General features: G+C 47.1%; 1 protein-coding gene across 1 annotated transcript in view; it reads right to left on the bottom strand.

Annotated features, from left to right (window-relative positions):
• The window catches only part of TAF7L (TATA-box binding protein associated factor 7 like), a 130,570-nt gene that overhangs the window by 13,671 nt on the left and 92,323 nt on the right, over positions 1-24,576 (bottom strand). The window contains exons 8-12 of the mRNA XM_078688402.1: positions 16,755-16,834; positions 16,271-16,384; positions 10,775-10,969; positions 9,179-9,291; positions 2,147-2,206 (exon numbers count right to left, since the gene is read on the bottom strand). Of these exons, the coding sequence (XP_078544528.1) occupies positions 2,147-2,206; positions 9,179-9,291; positions 10,775-10,969; positions 16,271-16,384; positions 16,755-16,834 (562 nt within the window). The remainder of the gene's footprint in view (positions 1-2,146; positions 2,207-9,178; positions 9,292-10,774; positions 10,970-16,270; positions 16,385-16,754; positions 16,835-24,576) is intronic.

Below are 24,576 nucleotides of genomic sequence, written 5' to 3'. Positions count from 1 at the left end.
TGATGCTAGACCTGCTACTGGACCTTAAGTTTGAGCCTGGAGACTCAAAGCCAAGCATGGCATCAGAGGAGAACAATGGTGTTGATGCCTATAGGGGCGGTGTCTGTTGCATGGAGCGCCCAAGGAATGTTGGTGTTTGAGATGGTCTTGCTCTCAGACACCATCCCAACCCCCCTCTTCCTGTGCTCCTCCGGAATATGCCTTACCAGCTCCTTCATTTACTCACACTGGGAGTTTTTGAAACAAGAAAAGAGCATGACAGATTTGCTTACCCACCAATGCATGGCTGAATCTACAGCTATCCTTTGCATCTTTCATTGATTTTCTACTCGCTTTGTCAGGCGGCAGAACATCAGCTGTAGCTTGGGCAGAGGGTCTTTTACAGGCAAGTCAGGAGCAACGCAAGCTTTGATGTAAATATGTTTGCGATCGGAGGGTTTGTATTTCTTCTCAAACCTAGGTGTCACTACCCTAGATTTGACAGACTCTTTGAATTTGTTCAGGGGCAGACTTAGGCATTGGTAAAAACTGCTTGGAGCATTTGGACCTCCAGTGAGACTCCACAAGGAAGTCCTCTTCTTCCTGAACGAAGTGCATGTGGACCTTGTGATACGCCGCAGCCCTCTGACTGATCTCATGAGGTAGGGGTATAAATCAGGCAAGGATTCTCTTAATAGGTAGTGGTCTATGTTGAAATCACCTCGGGTGGGGGCTAGTGTGGGGTGGAGTCAATATATTAGAGTCTTTGCAGTGGTAATCAGAGAGCCCTGGGTCTAGTTTTTCCTGGGGTAATCAGTGGGCCCTGGATCTAAGGGCTAGTCATATGGGCCATAAAGACTGCCTAGATCTGAAAAGGTATGAGGGACCCCTAAGGTGAATCTGGTGGGGCCGGAGGACATGGTGGTGGATGAGGTAGAGTTGGTGGCAGTGTAGGAAGAGAAACAAAAAGGTAGAAGACTTGTGCCCCTAGCCCCCTTTCAACATAAACTGGACTTTTGGTGTCAACTGAATGTTCGACAACTCCTCTGATGATGCCTTTGGCGCTGGCTTCAGATGTGAGCGTGGGTGCTCGATGCACCAGGATTTTGTAAGGCTCGGTGACCGGTCGGGGTCAACATCCTTGGGCGGAGCCTTGCTTAAATCCCAAGTCTTCTGTTGGTGCCAACCAATTGTGAAGGGAGCGCCTTTCTGTGTCCGCGTGGGGCTCAGTGCAGATTCCTTTGAGAGAAGTGCTGTAGCTCGGCATGAGACTGTTTCATCCCGGCTTGGTGGCATAGGTCTTGAAGGTGGGAGACATGCTTATGAGTCTTGGAGTGGTCTTCATTTGAAGGCTGATGACTTTTGGTGCTGGCTTGACATGCTCCTCTTCCTCGTGCTCCGACATGCCAGGAGAAATTGCCCCTGGACTAGGTGATGCCTGGCCTGCTGTGATACCAGATGGGCCGGCTCCCCACCTTCTTCAGCATTGCAAGGATCTTACTTTATAAAGATGTCCGGAGTTTCTGTTGGAGCGTCTTGTGATGTGCCCAGTGCCTTTCCCTTTGGTACCGTAGGGTATTTTTCGAGAGGATGACGTGACAGGACTCACAGGAGGCATAGTTGCAGGCATCATGATGGTCTGACCACGGATATCTGGAGTTGCACTGGGGGAAATATTGAAAGAGGGCCATCGCCCACGTCCAGTTAGAAATCTTTGTAATTAAAGCCCAAATGCAGATATGTGAAAGCTTCCGGCGTCAAAACATTGGTCATCTGTCGTCCGAAAAGGTCTAAATACGAAGCGCAGTGGAAAGCTGCTAAGGCGCAGGCTGATTTTCCTGATGCATTGCATCAAAATCCAACTGTATGGGCCTGCAAAACATGATGAAACACAACAAACGTGGATCCTCGTAGAGTATGTCCAACCTCGATGGCAGGAAAAAAATTAATCTACCATGGATTCAGTGTCCATACAAACTGTCCTCTTTGGAACAAGTTGGTTTGGGACGGGAGGTGAAGGGGGTTATAGAACCTCCCATGGCTCAAAAGACTTCTTTGAAGAAAACCTGAAAAAGTCTGAGTCCTACACTAGATGGCAACAGTATGCAAAGCATGTGTGTCTGCAACTGCACATGATTTAAACATGTTTTACGATTAATGCTCTCACCTGTTGTCTCTCATTGTCTTCTTGCTGTTTGAATTCATCCAAAACTGCTTGCAGACGAGTCTAGAAAAAAAGCAACAGAACAGCTTGAACACATACTTATTTCTTTCTATATAGAAACGTGCATGAGCAGAGAGGTTAGCCCAATCATGATTCAGAAAATAGTAAGCTTATTAGGTGAGGTGGCCAACATGAGCAGTGAAGTAAGTGAACCAGCAGCTAATTGTAATTTCAATTTCATTTATATAGCGCTTACTACCCCTGACAATGCATTAGGGGGATTTTTCGGCAAGTAGCACGCTACTCCAGAATGCTACTAGTCATGCTCTCTGGCACACTTTTTTTTTTTTTGTTGAAAATTTCTTTATTAGCAGGAGAAATGCAGTTATAGTAAGCAGTGCATAGCATTTCGGTACATGAGTCACATATTTGCATCATATGTTCGCACTGACAGGATATACACATTTTTCATTTTCCATTATGATACTACAACACCCAAACGAAACTCCCCCCACCCTCTCCCTCCCCCCTTCAGGCACTTCCTATTCATATTTATAGCAGCCCGTGGTGACGGACATTCTTACATGTATATACAGCGCGTGTTGTAGTATCCCTGCTGTATGCGTGCTAGTGGTATGTGGGGTTAGACACTGTCATGTTAGCGCCGTTCGTGTCTGTGCACCTGTAGGCTCGTGCGAAGGGTCCCACCTATTGGCGAGCGCCGCATAAGTGTCAGTCTATGAGGCGGAGCCCAAGTCCACAGTGTGTTCTGATTCTGAATCGTTCCCCGACTCAAAGGACCCCAGCAAAGCATTCCAGTCTAGGGAAATGGGGTGTTTCCTAAGCCCTCTGCGTTCTTCGCGCTGCAACGTCATACTTTCAGCCTTTCCCCACCTCACTAGCTCCGCCCTCCACATCTCAGGGTCTGGTGGCTTGGGGGACTTCCACCTCATGGTGATCGCACGCTTCGCTAAAATCATGGCTAAGTCTGTGAACCGTGTGCCTACGCTCTTCCTCCGCTCCACAGGGCCCAGTCCCAGGAGGGCATATTCCAATGTGTTGTATGGTTTGGAAGGGACTAGTCTGGCCAGGTCAGACTGTACCGTGGTCCAGTAGTACCCCAGCTTAGGGCAAGCCCACAGCATGTGAGCCAGTCGGGCATCCTCCCCCCCACATCTTGGGCATGTATCAGGAGTGTCTGGGAACATAGTGTGCAGGCGGTGAGGCGTCAGATATGCTCGGTGGAGGAGCATGAGCTGTATGAATTTAAACTTCTGGTTCCTCGATACCTTTTTGGGGTATTTCAAAATCCTGTCCCACTCCTTATCTCTGAGCGTTCTCCCAATGTCGTGTTCCCACTTATCTCGTACTGATTGCAGCGAGATGGCCCTGCCCTCTCTTATACCATGCGTTATCCACCTGGTCAGGTGGCTGCCAGCCCCCATTAGATATTGCATCGTGATTAGTGGGTTCGTGGGTGGCTCCGTCCCGTCAGGGGCCCATGCCTGTGCTATGTAACATTTCACATGTGCGTGCAGCAAGAACGACCTCCCAGGTGAGTGGTGTGTAATGCAAAAGTCTTCAAATGTCATCATCTTTCCATCATTAAAGAAGTCCCCCACCTGTGTCACTCCCAATTCGCGCCAATCTGTAAGCATGTGGTTTGATAGTGTTCGCAGCCCGGCTGGCAACCCTAGTAGTGGTATCGTAGGGGCGTAAGTGGACGTGGGAGACGCGTATTTTACAGCCCGCCTCCAGTGTTCAATCGCTATGCGGAGAAGGGGGGGCGTGGACCTCGGGATCCCCGCCTTCGGTAGCAATAGGGCGTGAACCCTCCCTTTGTTCCATTCTGAGTCAGACATATCAATTTCGTGCAGATTGCGTCCTGCCAGCCAGTAGGCGAGCCATTGCAGTTGACATGCGAAGTTATATGCCCGGAGGTCCGGGACCCCCATACCACCCGCAGACGTGGGAAGCTGCAACTTCTTTAGGCTGATACGTCGCCTCCCAGTGCCCCAGACCAATTCAGTCACCAGAGTGTCCAGTGCTTTGAATACCGCGGCTGGGATTTTCAGCGGCAGCCCGGTAAAGTAGTACAACAGGCGTGGCAGGACCACCATCTTGGTAATAGTCACCCTGCCCGCCACTGCTAACGGGAGCGTGATCCAAAATCGCACCTGTGCCTTCAGCTTCGTAATTGCCCTTCCTACGTTGCCCTCTAGCAGGTCCCTCGGATCTCTATACACTTGTATCCCTAGGTAACGGAAGGTGTGCGCCGCCACCTGGAATGAGTAAGGTGCAAAGGGAAGATGAGTTTCCATCCTGGCTGCAGAGAAGAAAAACCCATATGACTTGGGTTCACTAATCGTAAGGCCCGACATAGTGCTGAAGGTGTTAAATATTTCAGGCACAGGGTCTAAGTCCCCTCCCAGGTCTCCGAAATAGAGTATAATGTCGTCCGCGTACGCTGATACCACATGCGTCTTCTCACCCCTCCTTATGCCTCTGTGTGGCGCGGACTCTCGGAGTTTGCACAGCAGGGGCTCTAGCGCTAGTATAAACAATAGCGGGGATAACGGGCAGCCCTGCCTGGTACCCTTAGCCACTGCCAATTGTGCTGATATGCACCTGTTAGTTCGGACCCGTGCAGTTGGATATTTGTAAAGTAGTTTCACCCAACTAATGTACTCTACCGGCAACCCAAAATATTCGAGTACCGCAAACATGTAGTCCCACTTGATGGAGTCGAAGGCCTGCTTCAAGTCTAGTGATACGCAGCCCTCAGTCCCCGCCTCTCCCGGTCTACCTAGCATGATTTGGCTGAGGCGCCGCAGGTTCATAGCGGTGCTCCTGCCCGGGACAAAGCCACACTGGTCTGGGTGTATAAGTGATGGAATGTATTGAGCCAGTCTGGTCGCTAGCAGCTTACTCAGTATTTTGTAGTCCGTGTTTAGTAACGATAACGGCCTGTAGTTTGCTATACACAGGCTGTCCCTGTCTGGTTTCAGCAGTGATACTATTAGGGCTTGTAGTGTGGACTGTGGGAGACCCCGAGCCTTAAGCGCCTCTCTATATACCTCTAGTAGACGTGGTGCCAGTAGGTCTATGAAGGCTCCATAGAATTCCACTGGAAGGCCATCCGTGCCCGGGGCCTTGTTCCGTGGGAGGGCGCGAATGGCCTGTCGAATTTCTGCTATCGTGACAGGCCTTGCCAACTCTTTCCTCTGTCTCTCCTCTAGCTTCGGTATTTCCAACCCCCTCATGAAGTCCCCGAGGGCCCCATCCGCCATAGGGTCGTGTGGGCCGTATAACGTCCCATAGTAGTCTTGAAACGCCGCGTTCACACTCAGCTGCGTAGTTGCCATGGTCCCCCCCCGGCCAAGTACCTCCATTATTGGCAAGTGTATCGGGTCGTTTTTTACCAGCCGGGCTAATAAAGGTCCTGCCTTATCTGCCTGTGCATGTTGTCTACTCGTGTACTCACGGTAGTCAAGGATACGCAGTTCCTCTAACAGCTCAGCATGTTGGATGTGTGCTTCCTGTAGGGGCGTGAAAGGCACATTCGTGCCGGCAGCTTCACTCTCCAGTAGTGCTAGACGTCCCTCCACATCTCGGAGTTTGTCCATCACAATGTGCCTCATGCCCACCCGTGTGCTCATCGCTTCACCCCGTATCGTGACCTTAAAAGCATCCCACTCCACCTGGCGGGCGCTCGCTGACCCACCGTTTATGTCAAAGTAAGTTACAATGGCCATCTCCAGTGATGCGCGGAAAGTCGTGTCCTCTAATAGGTCTGGGTTAAGGCGCCAGGTTGGTATGGGAGTTGGGATCCTACCCCACTGAAAAGCGACTTCCACCGGGTTGTGGTCTGAGAAAGTTTTCCCCATGTGTTCCGCCGTTAAAACCGACCCTAAGAGTGGCGTGGTGCAGAACACATGATCTATTCTGGTGTGCAACTTGTGTGGTGGCGAATAGAATGTATATTCCCTGTCTAATATGTGTTTGCCTCGCCATGCATCCGTTAATTGCCAACCCTCTGCCCACTGCGCCAGCGCCTCAGCCTGTTTCCTACTTTCCGTGGCCTGTAATGGTGGGTGCGATCTATCCATTGATACATCTAGCACAGCATTAAAATCCCCTCCCAGCAACCAGGGGAAATCAGCCCAATCAGCCAGCACTCCGCCAATCGTCACCAGGAACGCTGATTGGTTCGAGTTCGGTGCGTATACACTTCCCAGCACAACAGGGGAACCATCCAACAACCCTCGAACAAATACATATCTGCCATTCGTATCCGCCCTCAGTTCCACCAGTTTGAAGGGGACTGAATTCCTCAGCCACACAGCTGCCCCTCTCGAGAAGGCTGAGTAAGAGGTGGCGAACAATTGACCCTTCCACTTTTTAAGAAATTTCCCACTTTCCGAGGTCGTTAAATGGGTTTCCTGAAGGCAGGCAATATGGACCTTCCTGCGATTCAGTTGGGCTAAGATTCTATGTCTTTTGTGGACCGACCCCATGCCACGAACATTCCAAGTGCACAATTTATAGTCATTAAGGGTCCCCATCCCTAGCGGCAGCAGGTGTAGTCGGTAGATTCCGCACCATGGAGCAGGTATAAGTAAACAGCCAGAAGTCTCGTGCCCGTACAAAAAACAACCCCGTAACTCCCAGGTCCCCGAACAAAACCTTTCGGGATCCAAACAATATAGCCCAACGTGGGCATGCCTTACAGTTAAACATGTCTATATGGTGGGGGTCTGGGGCCTCTTACACCAGTCCAGAGTCTGTTGGTAGCACTCCATCACACCAAGAGCAAAGAAGGCCCTCCCCCCCGACCGCCTTGCAGATAGTTCATACGTTACCATCCGACGTTCTGCCCAGCCACAGTCACAGGTCATGCGCTTCTTGTGCCGTGATCTTGGGGAACAGTTGCAGGCTATCAGCAGATCCCGACACATCCGTGTGAGTAGCGGAACGGCTGGCTGACGCGGCAGGGTCCCGGGCGTCGTGCTCAGCCAGGGCGGCCGTTTTCAGTTGCCCTATCCCTACGGTCCCGGCCAAAGACGGTCCCCCAGAGGCCGCGTGTCGGTGCGCGTGATCCTTGGTGGCTCCCCTCCGGCTGCGACCTCCCCGGCGCGATGATCCCTCTCCGCGATCCTCCTCCAAGGGGTCCTGCGTGTTCGGGGGCGTGAGTGTTACCTCAATCCACTCCGCCGCTTCCTCTGGTGACTCGAAAAAATAGGACCTATTATTGTAAAGCACTTTGAGTCGTGCCGGGAACAGCAGAGCGTATTTCACATTTCTGTCCCGCAACATGCGCTTAACTCCCAGGAACGTCGAGCGGGTCCTTTGCACCGCTGGGGTGAAATCTGGGTACACCGAAATAGTCTTGTCCTCGAAGCGCAATGGGGCCTTCTCCCTCGCGGCCCTCAGGACCGAGTCTCGGTCTTTGTAGTGTAATAGGCGGGCAATTAGGGGGCGCGGCGACGCTCCTGATTTAGGCGGTCGCGCCGGCATCCGGTGCGCTCTCTCCACACTGTATAGTGGCGTGAGGTCTTGGGGGTCCACTATCTGCTTCAGCCAGTCCTCCACAAATTGGGTAGGGTCCTTCCCTTCGCTTTTCTCCGGAATACCCAGTATGCGCACGTTATTGCGGCGGGCCCGCCCTTCCGCATCATCCAACTTGTCCCATATCAGTTTGATCTGCTTGTCCATTTGTTCAAGCTTCGTAGAATGGGATGTTTGTTGTGGGATGAGGTCGTCTAGTGCTATTTTGTGCTCTTTGACTTTCTCCGCCAGCTTCGTATGGTCCGCCTTGAGCAGTGAGAGGCTCGTCGCCATGTTGTCCATTCGGGATTCTAGCGCCTCCCTAGACGCCTTGATTTCAGCTAGTATAAGGTCCAGCTTCGCATCCTGGGAAGTCTTGCCCGTCGGGGGGGATCATTTCCACGTTCGAGGATGCCAGTGGGTCCTCCGAGCCCGTGGACTGAAGGTCGGTTCCAGCACCGTGGTCCTGCGCCTTGGTCCTGTTCCTGCCCATAATGCGTGTTGCAGGGTATTGGCTGCAGAACGTCCCCTATGCTACTGGTCAGGGCCAGCGAAGAGCGAGTCGCAGTCGAGTGGTACTCCGCCGGTGTCCCCCACGTATAGTTGCCAGGGAAAGGCCACCCGCCTCTGTCCCACCGTGTCTAACGTGTGCAGGAGGTCTCACCAGCCCCCCCCCAGGGTGCTGCAGGTACTGTGTAGAATCCAGGAATGGCGGTCCACTCTTCCAAGGGCTGGTAGGTCTCGCCGTTATTATGCCGGTGTAGGGGGGGGTGTGGGGGGGCCACTCAGAGGCCAAGCGCTATCTGCATCTCCGGACAGCAGCACTCTGGGTAGGACAGCCTCGGTAGCGTCCTCAGGGAGACCGCAGAGCCCAGCGGTGGCAGGCGCGCTCAGACCTGGATCACGCACGGTCAGCGTCGTCTCCTCGCCGGGCGCACAGGGCTCTTCGGCGGGCCCCCCAGGCAGCGTCCTTACTGGTTCTAGGCGTTCAGAGGGTGCAGCAGGCCACCGATCCTCAACGCTCACGCAGGCCGACCGCTGGTGTGTACCGGCTCGCCGCCCGTCAGCGGCCCTTGTCTCATCCGCAGCGGACCCGGTCAGCTCCGGCCGCCTCCTCACGCCAGTCCGCTGCCGCACCACGAGGGCCAGGCCTCCTCCACACCACGGCCCGTGTTCAGTCGTCTGCAGTCGTCCTTAATCGCCAATCGGCGTCGGGGGTCCGCACCGCCTCCCGGGACCGGGGGTTGTATCGTGGCAGTCGGGGAGGCGGGAGAATGAAGGATAATGAGCTAGTGTTGGTGGTCACGGACGGAGCCTCGCTAGATCACGTCCGCCATGTTCGGTCCTTGGCCACGCCCCCTGCTCTCTGGCACACTTAGCATGCATTTATTACCACATACAGTCATTGGATATACCACTGAAAGGTCAGAGAATGGTTTAATAAAAAATAGAGCAGCCACTGAAAGATTGCTAAGCAGACGCACTCACTTTCAAAGCTAGGTTCTCAACCTTCATGATGAGATCCTCCTGCCGTTTACGCCTCTCCTGAGTTTCCTGCAGTTTGTTTTGCAACTTCTCCACCTGCTTCTGGAACTCTTGTACTAAAATAGAAAAAGAAATTGAGTTAAACTGGAACATTCTAGATTGACGCTTAAGCTGGTCTCAGTTTCCTCAACAGATAAATTGCCATTTTTAACTGTCTGATACCAGGTTTTCTCAGAGCTCCAAATATCAAGGGCATTTAACATTAACTCCAAGCATAGTGAGCACGTTTACATTTAGAACCACAATATTATCAGACCCACCCCCTTTCCACCTTAAATGTAAGAAAAGTGATCACTATACTTTCAAAAGCAGTCAAAAGTCTATTACAGAAATATCTACGCTACGTTCATAATCTTAGAAATATATTCATGTAGCAGCGTATGGAAATTAAGCTCTAGTAAACGTCTAGGACTATGAAGTACTCAATTCCATGAACTCACTTTAAAATATTTGTTGTTTTGGAATTTTGATGGACCCCATAAGGAGCAAGTCCAGTTTATCACTTTTTTAATTTCCTGCACACTGGCAACATGAACTACAAATCTAGCAATGGAGCACAGGCGGAGGACTACTCATTGGTGATATTTTCTAAAACCCAAAAGTAGTAGAAGCATGAGAAATGGCATTCTAGAAGGTCTTCTCTTCAACTCCTCCAATCCCTCTCCAGCCACCTATCTGCTCTACCAAGCAGCATGGGTTGTACAATTCAGCTAAGCATGACTTGTATGAGAAACATATATTTTCTATATGAACAAGATCCAATACTACAGACTATAACTGCTGCGGATACTGCACTGCTCAGACTTCAATCCACAGTCACCATTTTGGGAAACAAAATCCCATTGCTTTAAAAAAGCAAATGGAGGGCTAAAAGGTTTGATCAGAAAGAATACAGGGAAAATGACTTTTTCGGTCACTCAAAAACTGGCCAATTAAAAAATCCACAGGCCCAGTTACAAGTTACTGCCGGCACATAAACCTCTAGGTTTCTATGAATGCTAATTCTGGTGACCTTGTTAGTTAGCTGAGACAGGACTTGGTAAAATTAAGCCTCAAACAGCTCAGACCCCATCCACACCCTCATGTGTCTAATTTCTTGTGCTGCATTAACTTTATTTCTGAAAACATCTTACTTATTCAGTAAAATGTCCTACTTGGGGCAATGATCATTTGGCTATTTCAATAAGACAGTGGCCACAACCATTCAGGTTTTTATTGTATACATGGTTTTCTAGTTACTTATATAGTGCTGTTGACAACACTGAGGGAAGCAAATAAAGGCAGCTAAGACATTCTCTTCTGCATTCTAAGAGGGCTATCATGTAGTACGTGGTAGAATTGGAGAAGCAACAATCTCAAGTTCATACCTGCCAGTTTATTGGTCTCTCTCAGGATTTAAAGAGTACCGAAAGGGGAATAAAAAGGAAGGTTAAAGACATAGAAAACAGACATCACATTGTAAGATTTCAGCCAGTCCCAGGAAACCAAAATGCTCATCAACAGAGGCTAGCATATCCCCATCATCATTTACTCCCTCACCTATTTTGTTTGTTCCTTCTTTCTCCCGGCGTTTTTCATCAGAATCATTCAGCTTGTCCTGCATTCGCCTGTCCAGATCTTCCTCTGTGTCCATGATATTTAAGTCTTCATCATCACGGCGGTCTCGGTCATCCTCGTCACTCTCACTGCTGCTGCTGATGTCATTGAAGATTTCTCGCAGTTCATCGTGATCTACTGTCATTGAAAATAGGGGCAATTCAAGACAATTAAAAAGGACATAACTGTTTCCAAGATTTTTCAACTTAGCTTAGGTTGAGATCCACCGATGGAAGCTTCATGTCACACAAAACCTGTATGCCCATCCTCATGACTAGGCCTCCCTCAACTGAAACTACAGTCAAGCGCATACACATAGTTCGGCTTCACCAAGATGGCATGCTTGTGTAACCTCAGTTTCCTCACAGAACAACTACGCCTCTACATAGCTTAGTGTTGTTATGATACCCACAAAAGCATTAAATAATGAAGAATGGAATTCATTTTTAGGTTTCGTAACCTGGCGAGGGGCGAAGCCCCTCCCAGATCGAAATCTGTTGTTTTTAATAGTGAGGTTAGGACAGCCTCTGTTTCCAATTGGCTAGCTCCATAAATGGAGGCTAGCCATTGGAAGAGATGTTTGTCAATTGCTCTTTCCTCCTCAAAACGCGAATCGGGGGCGTTTCTGTCTCTTTTTTTAAGTCCCGCCCTCCACACCCTCCCTCTCGCCGAGGTCCGTGGCTTGATGCGATCCATGGGCGTTTCTGTCTCTTTTTCCTAAGTCCCGCCCCCCACACCCTCCCTCTCGCCGAGGTCCGCGCTGAGGAGCGCTTCTTTTAATTTACTTAATCCCATTATTTATTTATTTCGAGGGAGCCCAAAATCACCGCCGGTCGGCCCGGGACAACCCCCTGACGTCCTTGCCCGGGCCGCGCAGTGATTGGCTGCCGGCCCGGGACACCCCCATGACGTCATTCCCGGGCCGCGCTCTGATTGGCTGCCGGCCCGGGACCTGACTTGTTGTCCGTTCTCTTCGAAAATACCTCCTACCCCCGCACTATCAACGAGGAAGGACAGCCGACCTGGAACGTCGACCCCCGCCAATGTTTAGCAGAAGTTCGGTTATCGCTCTCTTTTGAAGGAGGCCACCAGACTTCAGAACCAAATCAGGAAAAAAAACCTGTATAAAGTCGGAATTTGGCCATAAAATATACAAACACACATAAAAGACGGAGAGTCCTGATTGCCGAATACCGTCTCGAGAACCAGTGTTTTCTATGTCTGTGGTGTCAGAATTATACGTTACAATGACGTCACACGGGCAATCCCTTGGAGTTTAACGAACACTGAGGCATTCGCGCCGCCGAGCTCGAGCTGGCGTCTCCCGCCTTACTCTTGTCAGCACTCGGCAAAAGTTATGTCCGCTCCGAGTGGTTACACAGCGTGGCGCAGATGGATTCCCCCATAAGCCGGCTCATATCTCACGTTGCCGCCATCATGAGCTACTGATACCTCCTCGGGAGCCCAGATAACTAAAGCTCTCCGAGTGCTGGGTACGTGCGGTTTCATCTTACTGTTCACGCGTGCCACCATACTTCACGGATGTGTTTTTGTAAGACTAGAGAGTACCGAAATTCCCTGCAAGATCTTACCTCAACAATTACAGCATTAATTTGACAACTTGTTGCTCGTTCACTTTGAGGTGTCTAATATTAATAATATTGCTCATGCACTAAGCACGCAACTCATTTGCCTCTTGTTTATTTTCGTTTGTTCTTTTCTTTCACTGCACCCAATGCAGCTCCTGCACGGAAAGCGAGGAGCAGACGTTTTAGCCTGGATGGGGGGGGGGGGGGAGTCGGGAGGGAGGGAGGGGAGGTGAGGAAGAGGTTCAAAGCGTTCAGATATTTGTTGATGGTATTATTTGGGTAAAAAACCTGGTAGCGGCTTCACAGTTACAATATTCTAGTGCCTGGATATACCTATTCTTTTCAGTTATGGTTTTAGTTTAGATTTGTTTTTATTTATGCTCAAACCTTTTACTATCTGTACACAAGATATTTTAATTGTTATGAAAAAACGAATCTTGTAATCTCCGTACCTAGGTGACAGAAAATCTAGTCTAATTTTGTCGAATCAAATCTAATTGTATTTTTGTATACAGCTAAACACGTGTGTAGATGCATTAACGGGCCTGCGCGTTTGTACATGTGAGTTTACTCGTGTGTGTTCAGAGACAGACAGGTGCAGGCCGACTGTAATTATGCGGTTCTGCAGACGGCGTTCCCGCCTAGTTATTGATTTGCCATAGTGTATCACCTGATCATCTTTCTGTTGCTTTTTACGGTTTTTGTGTATTAAACTTGTACTAATGAAGTGAAACATCTGTCCGGGTAGTTGCGACATGTGTATAACTGGTAAACTAATAATCGCCATACTATCACAAAATGTGGCATAACACGCCGCATAATTTTCCTTTCCTTACTGTCTCATAATTTTGCCCTCTCCGCTGTATACCTCCAGCGGCCCTTCATATATGTATGTTGAGTATGTGTGTTTGCGCATGTCTATGTGTATGCGTTTATGCTTATTTGTGGGTGTCTGAATACATAGATCATGTATGCATGCATGTTAATGCGTGTGTCTGTGAGTATGCGCGTTTGTTTGTTTATATGTGTGTTTTTATCTGCGTGTGTGTGTCAGTGAATCTATCTGTAACTATGTGCGTGTTTATCAAAGTGTTGCCTAGGGGGAAAACACCATCCTAACACGCAGGTAAATATCTTAAAATACGCTATCATTTATGTAAATTGATAGCTTTATCAAATAAACATTTGCGCCCCGTGAGCCAGCCTTCCTCCTAAAGAGCTGCTGTGAAGGGAACAAAACCCCTTGTTTTCATAAGATGTCTACGGGGATGTAGTTGAACTCGGAAAACATGCAAATAAAATCCCTTTTATCCGGATCATAAAACGCGACTTTTCTTCGTTTGACGCCCTTCTCCCCCAGTCAGATGCGGGGAATGAAACGCACTTTTGCAGCCCGGGGCGGCGCGAGCTGGCTCTAATTACAGGGTGGGGGGCTGTGGGAAGTCACCCCGGGATGGCTTGATCAAATTAACGCCGATGACGGATTTATTAGCGCTGCTGCGCCGCGCGGGGTCGGTTCCCACCGGGGAAGGGTTGGGTGGGGGCAGGTAGAGCAGCCCGCAGGGCAGCGGCAAGTGGATTCATTCATACACTCAGGGCCCTTCACAGCGCTGAGTGCGCAGAAAGCGCCGAGTGCACAGAAAGCGCCGAGTGCACAGAAAGCGCCTCACACACCTGAGAGCACGATCGACTGGCTGGATAATAATAACTCATGGGTAAGTTTAGTTTCGGATGGGTGCTGTATCAATAGTCTACATTATTGTTATGAATCTGATTATTATGATTATTTTTATTGTATTTTTTGCAAACAGTTAATGCCTGTCGCAGAACAGCACGCAGAGCACCCGGCTCTCTTAAAGCACACAGACTCCGCATGAGTCACGGAGTTAGATCAGATGACTTTCATACTTGTGCACAGGTGACTTTCACAGTTGTGCCCAGGTGACTTTCATACTTGTGCACAGGTGACTTTCATACTTGTGCACAGGTGATTTCACACTTGTGCACGGGTAACTTTCATACGTGTGCACTTTGTGTGAGTTGCTGAGTTCAACCAATCAACATCACTTTATTCGCATTTTTGGGAATCCATAAACGTACAGACATTAAAAATAACACAGCGCAAAATTGACAACAAAGTAGAAATGTTGGCAAATTGATTGAATGTTAAAAAACCGAGGCACCAAACCTATAAACACATTAAAATCACAAGGTGTACATTAGACAGGGTATTAAAATCCATCTACCAAAATATTATCAAACATTAAAAGTACATGAGAAAGTTATTAAAACAGCACGGAGGCGCAGAGTTAAACCAGGTGACTTTCATACTTGTGCACAGGTGACTTTCCTACTTGTGCACATTGTGCGAGTCGCAGAATTAAACCACGAAGACTTTCATACTTGTGCCCATTGTGCGAGTTGCAGCGTTAAACCATGGTGACTCTTTTATACTTGTAAACATTGTGAGACTCGCAGAATTAAACCCTGATGACTTTTTTTTATACTTGTGCACATTGCGCGAGTCGCAGAATTAAACCCTGATGACTTTTTTTTTTTAACTTGTGCACATTGTGCGGGTCGAAGAATTAAACCATGGTGACTTTTTTTATACTTGTGCACATTGTGCGAGTCTCAGCGTTAAACCATGGTGACTCTTTTATACTCGTGCACTTGCCACATTGTGCGAGTCGCAGAATTAAACCACGTTGACTTGTTATGCTTATACACATTGTGCGAGTCGCAGCATTAAAGCAGTTGACTTTCATACTTGTGCACACTCAGCGCAGGTCCAGACACATGGGGTGTGCACAGAAAGAGATGCGAGGGCGCCCTGCACAGTGCTGTCCTGGGTGAAGCGCTTTTTACCTGCCCTTCAAGCAGTTTGGACTCGTTGGTTACAAATAAAATATACAAGAGAATTGTTTCACCCGGAAGTCATGTGAGGTGGAGTAATTAATGGCATTTGTGAACATTCGTCCGACAAAAGTGGCAGGCGGTTTTAATAATTTCCAAGAGGTTTCTTGGCGCTATGTAAAAAAACACAAACAACAACTTTTGAAAAGGCGAAACCGTTGCATTGTAAATGCTTGTTTTTATTTCAGTCGTTTTTTGACATTAGGAGTTTCATATAACAAGAAAATTACATCACAACTCACTTGTAATATTATAAAGAAGTGGTCTGTTTACAGCATTTGCTATTCCTTTTGTGGTTTAGTTTAAAGGCTAATAAACTTCCAAGGTCCATCGGCCTGTTCCAGACTCTTATGCCTCCGTGGGAGGCATGGAGAGGAGGGGCAGTAATGGAAAACTGACCCACTGCCTGTGTGGAGGGTTTGCTCAAAGACTGAGGCAGTGGAAAGCAGTGCAAGCACTAACCGCTGTTTGCATGTTGCTTTATTCGACATTCAATGCCATTATAAAGGCACTCAGCCTCCATATGGTCAATGAACTCGTTGGTGACTTGAATAATGTACAATTGGGGTTACATTCACCCATGCATTAACCCTTGATACTTTAACATGCACCACTTAAAGCCTTGCTCCCCAAATTATCCTTTAATCTGAACCCTTCAGAATACCTACACTGACTTACTAGGGACAAATTAATTACAACAGAAGAGGAAAGAGTGATGTAATAGACAAAGTCTCAATGAGAGTAGAGCGCAGCCAAAATGAGGAATGAAAAGACAATGGTGGTGGAATAAAAGGATCTTCAAGTTACCAGTGAAGGAGAAAGAGTAAAATAGAAGCATGAGGCCAAGAAACAGAGAGGAAGAAGAGGAAATGTGGCAGAGGTAGCATTAGCACACAACTAACTGCATAGGTTTCAGTACTTCTGCGTCTTCTACCTGAAGAGCTACGCCCTTGCTTGTGCCCAGACATTCCAGGGGACACATCCAGACCAGTAAGTGAGCCATGGTTCTCCGCCTCTTTCGTCTCATCTTCTGCAATCACTTCCCAACCTGACAGCGAGTGCAGGTGTGTCAAGGTAGCAAAAGCACTATTGATCTGAAAACACCATTATCAAGTGAAGGGAGCAAAATATGCTCGGAATTACTACAACCTAAACCTTGCATTCATTTATGAATATCACTAAGATATCAGGACCTACTTTAGACTCTCAGTGAAGCTCATGCACGCTCAGTTTTTAAACCGCCCCCTGCTGCTACTGAACCCAGAAATACGGAGACAAAACAGACAAACACACCTTAGGCCACTTAAGCACACAAGTTCATGGTGTCAGTCAAAAATTATGGGCAAACGCCACCACATTTCTTTACCACTACTCCTTCCAATCCCTTCACCACAAACAAATACACAATGTAAGGATACGGACGCTGACCGCTTCAGCATCGGTGCTCAGGAGCCGCTTCACCTCCTTTTCCACGTCTGGAGACTCAATATATTGGGCCAAAAATCGGAAAAGAAGCAGAATTCGGCATCAAATAGGCGTCCTTCGTGGAAATGCCACTAACAGCAAACACATGAACATTGTAATCACTGGCACATGTAACCTCCAGAGTGTGCATAGACATGCGGTGGCCACACAGTACAGGGCATTGAATCATTATGCACACTTTGGTGTGGGAACAGGACCCTAGTATACAGTTTCCTATGACACAAATATATGGGAGTAGACCAGAGTGGCCTGTACAGTGTGTATGAACAAGCATTACTTTCGTCAGTAATTCTGGTCTCCATGGGTCTGGCGGGAGAGACAGTGGTGCTAATGACCTCTCCTGGTTGAGCAGACAGACAGCAGCATTGCCATGCAACGAACAACACCTGCAATTAAGGTCTGTGCAGATGTATTCGAGATACACCTACATGGACAGGGTTAAAAACAGAATACATTCGTAACTAAATGCTCATTTTAGCTTAAACAAAACTCTGTCTGAGGTCATGTGGGAAAATGAATACTTTAAAAATAAGTTTGAGCAAAGGCATCCGTAAACAATGAGATTCCTCATGTAACTCGAAAATGCTACCCCAGATTAATGTAAATATCTAACTGAAGTTAGAGCCTCACTGTCCCATCTCAGTTACAGAACCTTTGAATAAATCTTTGATACAAGAGTATGATCTAGACTCTGACATCTCAAACTTCAGGAGGTCTGGTTGGCAAGCTTTTGATGCATGCCTGCTCATCCCGCCTAGGTTAAATTGCCTTCACGCCAGCACCAGCATCTTGTACATACAAGACAGGAGATAACAATGTATTGGTCTATGCAGCATGGATTTGTAGACCTGCATGTTCCCCAAAACACCACTTAGTTTAAACCATGTTTAAATTAACAAAAAATACCTCACTGATTCCCAAACGATTTCCAGCTTCTGTTCACTTGGGTGAAATTAACTTTCTTTCGCCTCACCGGAAAACAGTAAGTGAAGGGTTTATAGAGCTGGGTGGAGGAAATGTTCAGATTTCTGGAACAAATTCTAAATCCAAAAGTGAATTCTCCAGTTCCTGAACAAGAGAAAGCAGTTTGGCTGCATGAATGCCAACAGTGGCTTCTCTGGATTTAGGATGTCCTCAAGAAATTGAAGGGTTTCCATCACCACAACTATGACTCAGGCGCAGCACTTACGTGAGAGTCCAATTGGTAGATTTTGATGAGTGATGCAAACTAGTGGCCCCCCACCAAAAAAAAAAAAAAACGAGCTGTAAAAATGATTATCCAATTTTTGAATTACCTTAGTTTTGAACGAAACTGTAAATATACAGGCATTAACTTCACCTTTATTTGTGTTATTTAACACTCTGCATTCAAAAGCCTGCCTCCAGACATCTGGCAAGTTATATTTGGCTATCGTGTTGTCTGTATTTTTTCACATTGTGGCAAAAATTTACTTAGTTTTCTTGTCAGATTTTTTACTTTCAAATCTCTGGTGTCATTAATAATGAAAGATTAGATGCACTGAAGGTTTAGCGATGACAGTTTAATTTATCTATATGCAATGCCCTCCGGTATTGGGTCGGATCCTCTTCCTGGCCGAAAATGAGGTTTAAATAATAACAAAGATAGGAAAGTTACAGTGTGCCCCCTTGACCGATAGTGTATGCCCTTAGCACAAACTATGACCTGCATCTCTTTACACCTGCACTACATTGTATCAGGTACTTTAACATCTGAAATGTATATAAATATTAGGCACATAAGAAAAACCCCTAGCTTCCAAGTATGTAATGTAATGGAATGTATTTTAGCTGTTCTTTTCTTCTTAGTTGACGTTGAATAGGAGAAATTCAAATACAAACGACATTTGCATCTAGGAATAAGAAACTAATTATTAAAATACTGACTTTTTTACCAACACTTGGATAGAAGTCTTTCAATGAATAGATCGGATACTAGGCATTAAACAAGGTCTTCAACCTAGTCATCTATAGTCAAAAATCTGAAGAATCCTATAGGTTAAATACAGCAACTCTAACAAATGTAAAGAAAATGATTTAGAGGGTGTGGAAAAGTTTTTTTTTTATAGACCGATAATGAAAGATTGGATTTTAGAAGGACAGTGAGTGATCAGAATTCATTTAACTTTATACTCTAATGTTCATCCGAATAAAAATACATTTTTATTAATAATTTTTTTCCTATTTTCTTAATTGAGAAATGTATCAAAGTTTATATTTGAATCACAAGTCTATTCCAGATTAAGGTTTCCATGGGCCCATTTGCTTCACACCTTAATGCTACTTAATGTAAGTAGAGGTCACTCAAATACAATGCAAATGGGATTGATGACAAACTATTTATTATGCCTTAATGGCACCAGATCCTTGTCATTGGTCCCTGTTGCACCACCACACCACATTCATAAGTGGCAAATCTTTATTATGGAGCAGCAGCTACAGGGTGCTCCCATGGCCAGCCAGAATCAAATGACCAGGAATCCTTCGTTACATTCTGTGACTCTACCAAAAGTTTCCTATTAGCACTCCACAATCACTTCTTCAAGCATCACTTTCCCCTTAACTAAAACAAAAAAAAAACATTTTAACAGTTAAAAAAAGCCCTAAAAACAAACAGGTAACATGTTTGTAAGCAATTGAATATTAATCTGGGGTGGATGGTTTGCCTTCAATCGAGCTGTGCACAGCACCTCAACCGCCCCGGACCCCAAGCAGCGAGCACGTAAGGCCTTGGAGTCCCTGTGCGACCAGTTCTCACTGTTACACTTGGGCTGTTCACGAGATCCTAGCAACACTACCTACACACATTACACCAGCCCCCATAACACATGGACAAGGATCGACTACTGGCTTGCGACACCAGAGATTTCCCATTGGTTTTATGGACTTAAGACACTCCCCAGGACCTATTCTGATCACTCCCCAGTTTTATTATCCTTGAGGATCCCCAGCCCCGAGGGCTTCGAGAGACAATCGCGTTTTCCCAATCGTGTGCTAGAGGACGTGCTGTTTAGGCAGGAACTCCAGGAGGCAATTGAAGAATATTTCACCCTAAATACGGGGTCAGTTGACTCCGAGGCAGTGTTGTGGGAAACCTTTAAGGTCTACATGAGAGGTGTATGTATATCCAAGAAAACCGGAGTGCTAAGGGATTTGTGCGGTACTCTTGCCCGCATAGAAACAGAGCTTATCACACTAGATACTAGGCTGGCGCGGAAGTCGGACCCGGAAATAGACAAGCAACGGGCAGCTCTGCTCATGGACTATAGAGACACAGCAGAGAGGGAAATCCTCTTTATGGGGAAATACCATAACTCTAAGTTATATGGGGAAGGAGACCGCCCAGAAAGGGTACTAGCTCAGATGATCAGGCCCCCTTACATTAAAGCATACATTACCGAGCTACTAACGGCGTCGGGATAGCAAATCACTGACCCGCTTGACATCCGAAGAGAATTCTTTTCTTATTTTAAAAACGTATACACCGCGAGATTGGGGTCGGACCTGATAGACCAGGAGGCCTACCTGTCGGAGGTTGCATTGGTATATCTTGAGCGATTCATGCAAAATTTCCTGGCGGTTCCCATATCAGAGGACAGTATAGATGAAGCCATCACGGCCCTCAACTCCACTGCCCTCGGCCTAGATGGTTTCACAGGCGAATTCTACAAGGCATGCAAGGATCTACTGATCCCACGGTTATTGGGGGTGTATGCCGATGCACTGGAGAGGCAGGTATTGCCTCCCACTCTCCGTAAAGCAGTTATAATACTGCTTCCTAAGCCCGGGAAGGATCCCCGATTGTGCCCCTCATATCGACCTTTGTCGCTTTTAAACCTCGACTATAAGATACTTGCACCAAAGCTCTTGCCTGCCATCTCTTATTGATGGAATCTATAATTTCCCTGGCTCAATCCGGTTTTGTGCCTCATCGCTCCACAGCCCTCAACCTCCATACATTATTTAACACCCTACGCAGAATAAACCCGGAAACCCCCGCTGCAGCGATATTATTGGATACAGAGAAGGCCTTTGATTCCTTAGAATGGCCTTTTTTATTGTCCATAATGCAACGAATGGGGTTGCCTACCGGGTTCATCGCTACTACGGCCCTGCTATACTGCCAACCCACTGCTAGGCTCCAGTTAAACGGCACCCTATCGTCCCTTTCTCCTTATCGAGCGGCACGAGGCACGGCTGTCCACTATCGTCCTTACTATTTATCTTGGCAATGGACCCCTTGATCAGACATTTTCAGTTTAACCACTGGCCCACTGCTAGTTTCGTTATACCCGGATGACACAATATTATGTTTGCGAACCTCGGGTAAATTTGGATCCCCTTATTCGGGAAATACTCAGATTCTGTACTTTTTCCGGATTTGGCATAAACTGGCACAAGTCAATGATTTTCCTCCTCACAGCTAGCACCTCCAAATGGGACCTTGAATTCCCTTTGGAGTGGGGATCGGACTCAGTGAAATATCTGGGCATTCATATCCACCTTGAGACAGATCAGATTATCCGCCTTAACTATGGGGTGGTGATCTCCAAATTGGAAATGCAAATAGATACATGGCTTAAACTCCCACTCTCCATGGCCGGTTGAGTGGCCCTCATAAAAATGAATGTGCTTCCGAAATTTCTATATTTATTTCAAAACATACCGATCCCACTCACAACCGGTTCTTCGGTATTCTTCGCTCTCACTTAATCAAGTTGGTGTGGGGCAAAGAAAAACCCAGATTGCGCTGGCAATTTATGACACTTCCTTGCAATAGGGGGGGTACGGAGTCCCTGATCTGCAACTGTATTATTTGGCTGCGCAATGCAGCTTTGCACAAACATGGTACCATCCAGACGCCAGGATACCATTCCTGCATCCTGCATCAGATGTTGTACTTCCGGACACTTTAGCCTCAGTTCTGCCCCTGGTTATCCCCAGAGACCCTAAAAACATTCAGCCTGTCTTAACGACTAGCTGGGCCTGGACCAAACTGGGACGCATGATTAATGCGCCATCACTGTACTCCTCTGCCATACCGCTCCCTAACCCCAAATGGTTACCCATTACTGGCGAAAAGCTAGTACAAAAGACCTGTACTAAATTTAACATCATTAAAATGGGTGACTTTTACCCTGAAGGCCATGTTTTTGACCCAGACAACGAGGCCCTGTTCCCTGACATTACATTCATGGACAGATTTGTCCTAATGAGACTACGCTCCGCATTGAGGGCCAAGTTCCCGGAATATCCGTTAGAACCCGCTTCCTTCCCCCCACTCACTATAGTGATAAACAGTAGTAAGGGGGTCCATCTCATTTCCCAGTTCTACAGAGCGTGTGCCGACATCCTTCCGGTTAAAGATGACAAGATACGCTACGCCTGGGAGGCAGACCTGGGAAACCCAATAACAGATAAGCAATGGTCGGCCTGTTGTGCAGTTACGAAGTCTGTTTCTCTTAACCCCTTGCATGATGATGACGGCCCCCAGCCGTCATGCACTACAGTGCTCGTGTGCTGATGACGGCTGGGGGCCGTCATGACCGCACCCGCGCTGAAATCTTCAGCACAGGAGCAGAATCGCTGCAGCATGGAAGGGGTTAATAGTCGTAATAAATTGATTAGTTTTACATTCTTACGCAGGATGTATATCACTCCCACTAGGTCGCACTGCTGTCAGCAATGCACTCCCCATCTGCAGATTTTGCACTCCCCATCTGCAGATTTTGCACACCCCGTCTGCAGATTTTGCACACCTTGCCTGGACATGCCCACACATACATACTTTCTGGATTGGTATACACAAGAAAATAAGCAGTATGATAAAGATACCGATGGAACCCCTGCCAGAGATGACCCTTTTAGGCTATGTTGTGCAATTTCCACAGAAAATTTGCAGGCTTGTCGCTATTTGGTTAATGTTGGCTAAAAGAGAAGTCGCTATACACTGGGGCAGCAAGCGCATTTCCAGAGAAAGGAATTGGCTCTGTAGTTTGGCGTCCTGCTCCGTGAAGAGCGAACTCTATGCCAATACAATCCCACCCACATCAAGACCTAAGGATATATGGGGCCCCTCCTGAGCCTTCCTGGCTGAACATCAACAAGATGCCCCCACCCAACAAGAACAGGGAATAGTACCAACAGGCGTAGGTTAGAATGGTGAGGTAACACCATCCCACACGGCACCTATGTTATACATGATGTGTTGCACTCCGATAGCATTTCTTGTCGGAAAGTGGGAGGAAGAGGATATTACAGTTGTATGGTGGGAGGGGACCAGGGCAAGGACCGTTGAAGTGGGCTAAGTAAGAAATGCATATACTGTACATATACTAAATGTGCTTGACTATACATGTAAAGAAGGTGGTCAGAGTTATCATATTCGAGTACCAATGCTGATTTCTGATTGTGCTCTGTGCGTTGCTTAGGTTAATACGAAAAATGCTAAATAAAGTTAAAAAAACTAAAAATCTGGGTTGGATGGTAGTCCACCACAAGTAATAAAGTCACTAACTTCTGAGGTCCAGCCAAAGATTTGAACAACTTAAGCCTGCGCCCAACAGCTCAGCCTAACTGAAAGAAAATGTGTACAACATTCATATGAAAATGTGTAATATATTAACATTTGTTAAGCAAAACGATACAAAAATCCAGAACAGAGAACCACACATGAATTTTTAAAGACTTATGGGAAAATAGCTCCAAAAACACAGCGGGCACAATAAGGATAGAAGCGGAAGACTGGGCCCTGGATGTGATTTGAGGCGCAGTGCGATGAAGCTGTGGTTGGATACACAAAGTGAATTGGTCCAAGTGAAAAGTCTGTAAGTCAAAAAGTTTTAAAAAGTCCCACTTCAGAACAGGACTTTTCTGAGGAAAAGCATTGAACTTTCTACTAAGTCCCAATGCAGAAAGGGACTTTGTCACTTTTGAGAAGAAAAATCCTCTCCAAATTGCCCGATACTGAAACTGTTGCTACTGCTGTGGAACCAATGGCCCGATACTGGAAGCAGGCAGGTCTTGTTGAAGCTCTGGAGGTTTGGGAGATTTCTCACTGAAAAATGTTCAAAGTTTCGAAACAGAATAGGACTTAGTCAATTTTTCTGAAGTGCCAGGAGCCTTGACTGGGCCAAAGCTGAAATGAAATCAGACTCCATGGAACTAAAAGTTGGATTATTTTTCTGACAGGTATCCCTAAAGCTATGAAGGATATGCGTTCAAACTTTCTTCTGGCGCGCAAACCCTCGCACGAGTACACTTCTCAGGCCTCCAGGGCCCCTGAGGAGGCACTTAAAGATTCTCAGGGTGCCAGGCAGAGGCCAAAAGCAAAGACTAGTCTCTTGCAGCTTTTGTGTCCCTGTTGCTTCACAGGTGGTCAACAAACTAAACCTAGGAGTTGGCTTCTTTGTCCTGGGTACAAGAGTGAGCAGGGCTAGGCCTTCAGGAATCCTCTCATGTCAAGACATCAGGTCCATGGGACTTATCTTACACAGCTCCAGAAGTGTTCTGATAAGTTGCTTCTGGGTTTCCACTGCATACCTGGCACCAGCTAGGGGTGGTGGTGAATCCTGAGCACTCCCTAACCAATATAGTAAAACTTTCCAAGAGAACATTGTCCACTTTTTCAGCAGTTCCTATTTGACTTACTGCAAACAATCTCACAGTGCCCCTCATTCACAAAATGAGGGGCACTGTCTGTCCATGTACACAGCAAGAGAGAGAAGATGGCATATT

This window comes from Lissotriton helveticus, chromosome 4_1 (genome assembly GCF_964261635.1).
Source record: "Lissotriton helveticus chromosome 4_1, aLisHel1.1, whole genome shotgun sequence".
Taxonomy (NCBI): domain Eukaryota; kingdom Metazoa; phylum Chordata; class Amphibia; order Caudata; family Salamandridae; genus Lissotriton; species Lissotriton helveticus.
This window is presented reverse-complemented; position numbering and strand designations above follow the sequence as displayed.